This window comes from Trachypithecus francoisi, unplaced genomic scaffold (assembly GCF_009764315.1).
Source record: "Trachypithecus francoisi isolate TF-2019V2 unplaced genomic scaffold, Tfra_2.0 Lachesis_group13, whole genome shotgun sequence".
In the NCBI taxonomy this organism is placed as follows: Eukaryota; Metazoa; Chordata; class Mammalia; order Primates; family Cercopithecidae; genus Trachypithecus; species Trachypithecus francoisi.
Window position 1 is genome coordinate 5,830,336 of NW_022681458.1, and position 8,669 is coordinate 5,839,004.

Sequence of the window (8,669 nt, forward strand, 5' to 3'; positions counted from 1 at the left end):
AAAGGGAAGACAAGAGCTGAAAGTTTTTGTTTTAAAATGGAGGAGGGGATAAGAACGTCCCTGGTTTCCCTCCACCCCCAAATTCCCTTACTTCCAAATGTGGGGGTCTTTACCATTGTCGAGAACAGGGGAAACATCCTGAGGGGATCGGCTCCATCCCGCAGTCAGCAAAGAGGAACCGCGCGCCCTCCAGTCCTCGCGCTGGAAACTGGGCGGCGGCGCCAGGGTGAGCACTCCCTGCGTTCGCAACGTGCTTAATTAGCGCCTATTTACAAAACGCAGCTTTTATTTGAGCAAACATCATAAAGCTTTCATCAGGATAATCTCACATTACACAATCTGGAGGCGCAGCAACTCCCCCCTTCCTCCCCGAGGATGGAGCAGATAAAGGACTCTCTCTATTATCATAATTATCGTGGTTGTTATTTTGGTGCGCGCTGGCAAAGTGTGTAAATAGGTGCGATGATTAAGAATGTCATGAAAAATGAGAGACGGGATCGCTCACGGGAAAGCCCGGCAGCAGCCTCCCCGCCCCACCTGGAGCGCAGACCAGCAGCGAGCAACCCGGCGGGTTCCCGGCAGCGGGCAGGGCCTGCCTGCTCCCAGCCTTCGCCCCGGGGGTGGCTCTGGAGGGGTAGGACCCTGTCCCCAACTCCAGGATCCTCGCCCGGACCCCAGGCGCAGCCGGAGCACCCAGTGCTGGAGCGAGCCGCAGGCAGGTTGGTTCCAGGACAAATACAGTAAAAGAAATAAAGCGCCCACGGCCCAGCCGCGGGGGTGCCCTTCGAGGCGGCCTCGACAAGGCTGCAGGGCCCCAAGGTCCGAGTCTTGGAGGTGCCATCCGCCCCTCTCAGGTTTGCGCGGCGCGGGCTAGGCACTCAGGCTCCCGCTCCCCGGCCCGCGCGCCTCCGACGGTGGCGCCCGCAGCCCGTTCGCGGCCAGCTTGGGTGGAAAGGGCGGGGCCCCGCTTTCGCCCCACCCCCTCCCCGCTCAGCCAATGGCCAGCGGCGCCCAGCCCCACGTGAGGCGAGTCGGGCCAGGCGGCAGGCAAAATGTGAATGAGAAAGAGGAGCGCGATTTAAAGGTGCTGGCGGCGCCCGCCGGAGACAAGTACGCCGGCTTCGCGCGCTACCCAGCGGCCAGCGGGAGGCGACGGACGGCGGGACAGACAGACGGACGGACGGACGGCAGCTTACCGGGGCTTAGGGCCGCACCCGCGACGCGCGCGGGCTCCGACGGGCAAGCGGCGGACTGGGGCTCCGGCGAGCCCGCGGGGCCCGGGCGTCCTCTCCACTCCGGGGCGCACGGTCTCACCCCGCACACCCCCTGCACCCGCCGGGCATGCAGCTGGCCCAGGACTGAGGGGCGGAGGCTTCTGCTCTCCGGATTCCGCTCGGCCCCTGCCCGACGCTCCCGGCCGTGCTCCCGGCGTCCGGCGGGCTTCCCGGCGGCGGCGCGGCGCGGGGACTTTTCGCCTCTCGCTGGCCTCTCCCGAGCGCGTCTATGAGCGCAGCGTTCCCGCCGTCGCTGATGATGATGCAGCGCCCGCTGGGGAGTAGCACCGCCTTCAGCATAGACTCGCTGATCGGCAGCCCGCCGCAGCCCAGCCCAGGCCATTTCGTCTACACCGGCTACCCCATGTTCATGCCCTACCGGCCGGTAGTGCTGCCGCCGCCGCCGCCGCCGCCGCCCGCGCTGCCCCAGGCCGCGCTGCAGCCAGCGCTGCCGCCCGCACACCCTCACCACCAGATCCCCAGCCTGCCCACCGGCTTCTGCTCCAGCCTGGCGCAGGGCATGGCGCTCACCTCTACGCTCATGGCCACGCTCCCCGGCGGCTTCTCCGCGTCGCCCCAGCACCAGGAGGCGGCAGCGGCCCGCAAGTTCGCGCCGCAGCCGCTGCCCGGCGGCGGTAACTTCGACAAGGCGGAGGCGCTGCAGGCTGACGCGGAGGACGGCAAAGGCTTCCTGGCCAAAGAGGGCTCGCTGCTCGCCTTCTCCGCGGCCGAGGCGGTGCAGGCTTCGCTTGGTGAGTCGGCGGCGCGCGCAGCCGGGACTCGGGGGCGGGAGGAGGCGGGGGCGGGCCAGCGCCGGGTTCCCGCGGGAGACCAAGGGGCGAGGCCGCGCCCCTGCTCGACCCCCACCGGAGGACCTGGAGGATGAGGCCCGGCTGTGCCGCTGGGCCTCCGGGGGGCATTCAGAGCCACGCAACAAGCGAGGTCTCGGCGGGGGGGCATTTAGCGCCCCGCGACCAGCTGCTGCCCTGGGCCGCATATCTATCTGACGATGCGTTTGGCCGAGTCCGCCTCTACCGCTCCGTGGTGACCTGGGATCCTGGGTAGGTTGCAGCCTCTAGGGGAGACGAGTTGGGCTGAGCGTCTCAGCCGTGCGTGTGCCCAGGGGCGCCCAGACTTTTTAAGCCCCTTCGCTTATCTTGCTACTTTCCGGGAGAACGGATTGCTGGAAGGCTGTGTGTCTGTGTGTGTGTGTGTTGGGGGTGTCTGGTGGGAACTTCTAAGGCCACAAAACATCTCTTTGACCAATGTTGTCTGTCTCAAAAAAGACGGTCTGGGATCTGCACGTCCCTACGCCTCTACTCCGGTTAGGAAGCAATTGAGGTTCACTGAATTTTCGCGGTGGGGGAGGCAGGATGGATCCTGAATCCCCCCATCAGTCCTCCACCAGCCCCCACCCCAGGGACAAAGCGGGTAATGTCTTGGGCCTCGCGCCTCCTGCTACTTCTCCTATGCTGCCGAGGCTGGGAGGGTGCGGGGGAGGCATGGCGACCCTTTGAGTGATGGTTCTGGGCGAAGGGCCGTCGTCTGTACTGCCTCCTCTCCTTTGAGCTTTCTCACGCTCCCCCCACCCCTCCTCTACCCCTCAAAGGCCAGGAAATCACAATGTGTTAATGTCATAGAAAGACAATCCGCTAAAGGGCGGGGGGCGGGAGGGGGGCGCGGAATGCCCAAGTGACAGTGGGAAGGAGAAAAGAAGGCCAGTGTGCGAAATGTAATAAAATGCCGTTTGGTTTTGCTTTCAGTCGGGGCTGTCCGAGGGCAAGGGAAAGACGAGTCAAAGGTGGAAGACGACCCGAAGGGCAAGGAGGAGAGCTTCTCGCTGGAGAGCGATGTGGACTACAGCTCGGATGACAATCTGACTGGCCAGGCAGCTCACAAGGAGGAAGACCCGGGCCACACACTGGAGGAGACCCCGCCGAGCAGCGGCGCGGCGGGCAGCACCACGTCTACGGGCAAGAACCGGCGGCGGCGGACTGCCTTCACCAGCGAGCAGCTGTTGGAGCTGGAGAAGGAGTTCCACTGCAAAAAGTACCTCTCCTTGACGGAGCGCTCGCAGATCGCCCACGCCCTCAAACTCAGCGAGGTGCAGGTGAAAATCTGGTTCCAGAACCGACGGGCCAAGTGGAAACGAGTGAAGGCGGGCAATGCCAATTCCAAGACAGGGGAGCCCTCCCGGAACCCTAAGATCGTCGTCCCCATCCCCGTCCACGTCAGCAGGTTCGCTATCAGAAGTCAGCATCAGCAGCTAGAGCAGGCCCGGCCCTGAGGGTCCAGAAGGGCCAGGGCCTGGCACCCACCTGGAGAAGCCCCCGCACCCAAGGGAACCCATGGTGGACTCCACTGTGTTTGAAGCAACAAAGTCACAGCCCAATTGTGGCCATCCTAAGCAAATTGAGAATATATTCACTAAATGGGCTTAAAAGACTGCTTTTGAAGGGGCTTACAGCCACACCAGAAGACACGCTAAATATTTATTATACTATCCTACTTTGTACATAAATATCTCTATAGACTGGATCTCAGCTGCAGTATTTTGAAAGTTATAGGACTTAATTACCCAGTCATGTTCTCCACTCATTCCAGAAGAAAACAAAACCTCTGCTGTAATATGTGCCGTTAGCAGCCACCTTTCCATACTTTTCCAAAGGTAAACGTGAAACCCAAGAACAAGCGCTGGGGTTTAAACTGATTTTGGTTTGCGTTCTGGCTTTTTGAGTTGACTGAAAAGCAGACATTGTTAGGCAGCCTGGAAATTCGCTTTGCTTTGCTTTGGTTTTGCCTGGCTTTCGTTTCCCCTGGGGTTGCCTATCCTATCTGAGCCATGTGAAGCACGTCTCTGTTGTGTTAATTTATTTGAGTGTAGCTTATTTTCTTATAAGTTATGACATTTAAACAATTTCAGTCTTGTGAATAATAAAAAGGAGAGGGGGGGAGAAAGACCAATCCCTGGGCCTCATAAGTGTGTCCAGAATTTGAATGTCCCGGGCACTGCCAGGGTGTGGCCGGGCAACTGGTCTGGGACCAGTACTGGAGAAACATCCCCTGAAACCTGTTTCCTTAGGCAGCCTGGACTTGAGCCACCCGGCACTTTACCAGGTTTAAAATAGGAGGGCAAGAGCGCCGATAGGGTTACGAATTTAAGAAAACCCAATTTTCACCTTAGAAATCTATATCCCCCTTTTGCACAGCCTAATCGATACCTAGTAGGCCGGCAAACTTCGGCCAGAGGAGGAGGTGGGTGCCCGGAGGAGGCAAGCGAGTGCGGGTACTGGTGGCTTTGCACAAACTCCTGATGCTCCAAATCGACTACAGTCAGGAAGGAAACGTCTTTCCTTTGCAAATATCTCCGGCCCGAAAAGAAGCGGTGCTCGCCTGCTGGCAGAGTGAGGGTCCATAAATCAGGCTCCGGGCGTTACCTGGCGACAGGAGCAAAAACCCTGCGAGCCCAGCCGGCTTCCCGGCAGCCCTCAGTCGGAGGCGGAGGCGGGCTGGAGCGCCCGCGGCCGCTGCACCTCCCCTTCCGGGCGGGGTCGAGGGGGCGGGACCCGGCCACCGCCCCCCCGCAAGGACGCCCCAGTATCCCGCACTACAAAGGGGGAAAAGGGGAGAGGCTACGCAGGGAGCTGGGAGTCGGTCTGCAAGGGACCGGGAACTGCGCGCCTCCCCAACTCGGTGGGGCGTGCCTGGTCCCCAAGCCCACTTCTGTCCCACCCCCGACCCTGCGCTCAGAGCTCCCTGCCGGACCCAGAAGCGCGCCGCCAGATACTGCGGTCCGGCCCGCGGGAGACAGACCCCGGGCGCCTAGGGGCGTGCCAGAGAGGGGCCAGAGAGGGTGAGCGTGGTGCCACCAAGCCAGCAGCCCGAAGCGCGAGAGAAGCCGGGGCTTCGCCAGCCTCAGCCTTTCGAGTGGGGGAAGGAGGGGAGGCCGGGAAGCCGCTGCAGTGCGGCAGCGCTAGGCCCTCGGCGTGGTTCTCAGCCCAAGAAAGGGAAGCGCGGCCCGCCATGGGTTAACACTAATATTGACTTAATTTTTACTACTTACAGGCCGTCACCTCCCCACGCTGGAGGGGCCTGGGGACCAAGACCTCCACCCAAACTTCAGGCGCAGGGTGAAGGCTGGGAGCGACCGAGTCACCCTTTCCCGCCGCGTTCCCAACAGTTCCGGTGACAGAAAATGGCCCAGGCGTGGTTTTTGAGCCCAGTAAAATAGAAGGGCCAGTCCTCCGAGGGCCTCGGCCGGCTCTGCGGGGCGCCGAGAGCTGCAGAGGCTCTTGGCCGCGCCCCGCCCAGCGCCACGAAGCCTGACAGGGAGGGGATGGCTCCCGGGTCGTGTCCTGGCCTGGCGCGGGGGCCGCAAGGCCCGGATCCCACCTGCCAGGACGCACAGAGCGCAGGTCCCCGGTGAGCGCCATCTGCTCGGGGCAGGTCCCCGCTGGCCACACGATGCTGCTGCAGCATTCGAGGCCCGCAGGGACGTCGTTCCCCGACCCACACACCTGAGCCAGTCTGCCCGTGGCTGGGGGCGAAGAGTTTAGCCGGGAAGGTGGAGGAGCGGCGGCCTCTGCCCCGCGGCACTGCGGGTCGGGGGAAGAGACCCTGGGACTCCCCGCAGATCCTGGAGTGCCCCCGACATCCCCTTCCACCGTAACAAGTGTAACCCCCACCTGCCTTCTCCAAAAGCCCATGGCAGGCTTGAGGGGCAGAGGGACCGGAAGCCTTGACCGCGCAAACCCGGCGGGAAAGCGAAACCCACTAGGAACTGGAGGCTGCCGTCAGGAAGTCCCGCTCCTGGGACCGAGCTCCGGGCCCTCCCAGCCTCGAGGTCCTCGCCCTATGGAGACACGAGGAGGAGAGGGCTCGAGCTGGCCGACGCCACCCGCCCTCCTGCTCCTCGGGGCGCTGACCCCCTCCCTCCCCAACCCCTGAGCGCCGGGGCGCCCCCGAGAGCCCGGCAGGGAGGCCGAGGCCCGGGAGACAGGCCGAGGGGAGGAAGATAAACAAGCGGCGCTTGATGGCCGCTGTCATCATGGCCGTCATCATGGCTTTCATTTGGCTGCCTAATGAGTCACATCACAGGCAGAGAGAAAAATTGTCAATCGCCCGGGCCCTAATGAATTTTTTTGCAAATTGTAATCAAGCCAGGCCGTCTCAGCTGGCTGATTAATGAGACCCACGAGGCTCGGCCAGCACCTCCGCTTTTTATTCCATCCCGTCCTCCCTGCACTAAATTAACAGCAACTTGTCTGCGCTTCAAATTAACTCCCAATGATTAATTCTGATGGGGGGGCCTGAAGAATAGCTTGTTCTAATAGGCTCTGGCCTGAGATGCTGTTAGAAATTAATACACTTCCCCTTTGGCTGCCGGCTTTAATCCAAGGTTGGGTTTTGACATCACTATATTTGTTGTTACAATAAATTCCACTTACATCTGCAGATCAAATAATTACGCTTGGGAGCTCCTTGGACCTGCGCCCCTAGCCATGCACTGCCATGCCTCAGGGCTGCCTGCACCCCGCAGCCACCGACCTAGGCAGAGGTCGGAGGAGGGCCACAGGAACAGTCACTCCACCCAGTGACTGCCCTTGCTCCCTGGCAAGTCAGACACCCCTGCCCCGTGGAGAACCAAAGGTATGCTGAAAATCCGCAGCCATCTCCCAGTTCGTGGGGCAGGGCCCTCTTTAGCTTGGTCCCGGGCCTCAAGCAACTTCCTCTTCCAGGAGGAGCCCAGGACTACCTTCCCAGCAGCCAAGACCACCTGCACTGGAGGCTGCTCAAATCCCAACCTGCTCTGGAATTTTCGAGATTTAGTGCATGCTTGTGCATCCAGCCTTTGCCTCCTGTCTTCAGCCCCCTGGGTGGCTCTTTCACAGATGGCTTGTCAGCTAAATGGAGAGCAGGGAGTGGCCCTGCAGGCTTTTTTGAGCCCAGGTTTGCCTCAGAGGACATCCTGACTCTATGGCTGTCTGTAGGTCTGGCCTTCAGCCTGGATGCTTGTACCAGCCTGGGCACATCGCTGGTACCTGCATTCCAAGAACCCTTTCTCTCGGGGTCAGCACCCTCTCCGTCTTGTTTGAGCTTAATGGGCTTAATTATTTCAGCTGCGTCTGGCGACACTCACACAGGGCCTCCGAGGCTGCTCCCTCCAGCCCAGACCTGTCCAGAACAGAGCCCCGTGCTATGCCCCATGACAGGTGGTTCTAGGTGCACTGAAAGCCAGGAGTGACCTGCTAGCTCTCCGGCCTCAGGAGCCTCTGGATCACCCTCTGGTTCTCACCTCAGGGCCTTCCTAGTCCCAAGTGGCTGGAGCCCACGCATTCAGCAGCGCTGGCAGCAGAGACCCACTTGGGGCTCTCTTCTTTCCCCAGCTGGACTTCAGTGGCAGTGTGGCACACTCATGCCCAGCTGTGGCTTCCCAGGGAAGGAGGCTCCAGTGCACACACCTATTTCTGTCCCCAGACCCCAGGCATCTGCCCAAGCATGCACAGCCAGAGCAGGTGGCCTGCTCTGACCTTCTGGCCACTAGGGCCTCCCAGGCAGCTTCAGTGCAGTGCTCAGGGCCCAGTTCCAGGGTAGCAGGGCTCTGGGGTCTTGGGGGAAGCTAAAGTCGGGGTTCTACAGGGACAGCCTGGATGAAGGGAGGTGGCATTAATCTTCATTTTAGGCCCTTATGGTGTAAACAGGAGAAATATGATCTTGGTAACCCAACATGAATGCAAATCACACGGGCAGAGTAATAAAGCACCTGAAACCGACGCACAAAAGCAACACCATATGTATGAAGACAACCTGCATAAATTATAAATTACATCATAAAAATTGATTGCCTTTTTGAACAGTTCAGAGGTGGGGGCCTAAGCTGACTTCCCCCCTGCCCTCCGTGGCTTTGGGGAAAGGTCAAGCCGCAGTTCCCCTGGACAGGCGGGACTGGAGTGACTGCACCGAGTCTCCCGGCAGCGCTGCACTGAGGCCTGGCTGGCACAGGGAGCCTGGGAGGCAGGCAGCACACTGTCACTGCAGTCGGCAAGCTCTGCTCGGCTGGGGCAGGGGGCCAGGCCCACGCATTTGCGAGCCGCGGAAGGATCCAGGCTTCTTGGACTGGGGGACCAATGGCGGATCATGGCTTGGCGAGGGCCCACCCCCAGAGAGACTGCCCCTTGACCCAGGTCCTGGCTGCCAGTGCCTGGTGCTGCTGTCCTGGAACCCGCTCAGATTTTCCAGCTTGAACTCCAAAAGGTCCCTGTGAGCGCCTCCCTCGGTCCCCACGGAGTTGGCTCTGTACTGAGCAGGGATGTGAGCGTGCGCGTGTGGACGGGTGTGCAAGTGCTTGAGTATGTGTGGGCGTGAGCAGGTGACAGTGGGAGTGTGTGTGTGCGT

The 8,669-nt window shown here is 61.1% G+C and overlaps 1 protein-coding gene across 4 annotated transcripts; it reads left to right on the forward strand.

Annotated features, from left to right (window-relative positions):
- The first annotated feature begins 1,080 nt into the window (after positions 1-1,080).
- GBX2 (gastrulation brain homeobox 2) lies at positions 1,081-8,098 on the forward strand. 4 transcript variants are annotated; one of them, XR_004441513.1, is made up of 3 exons: positions 1,081-2,026; positions 3,038-3,942; positions 5,340-8,098. XR_004441513.1 is itself a non-coding variant. In XM_033229794.1 (2 exons), the coding sequence occupies exons 1-2, from the start codon at positions 1,504-1,506 to the stop codon at positions 3,559-3,561; spliced, it is 1,047 nt and encodes a 348-aa protein (XP_033085685.1). In that variant the 5' UTR covers positions 1,081-1,503; the 3' UTR covers positions 3,562-4,238. The 4 variants fall into 4 exon arrangements, 1 of the variants encoding a protein (XP_033085685.1); XR_004441515.1 differs by lacking the exon at positions 1,081-2,026 and adding an exon at positions 2,048-2,335; XM_033229794.1 differs by lacking the exon at positions 5,340-8,098 and having other exon boundaries at positions 3,038-4,238.
- Positions 8,099-8,669: the final 571 nt, after the last annotated feature.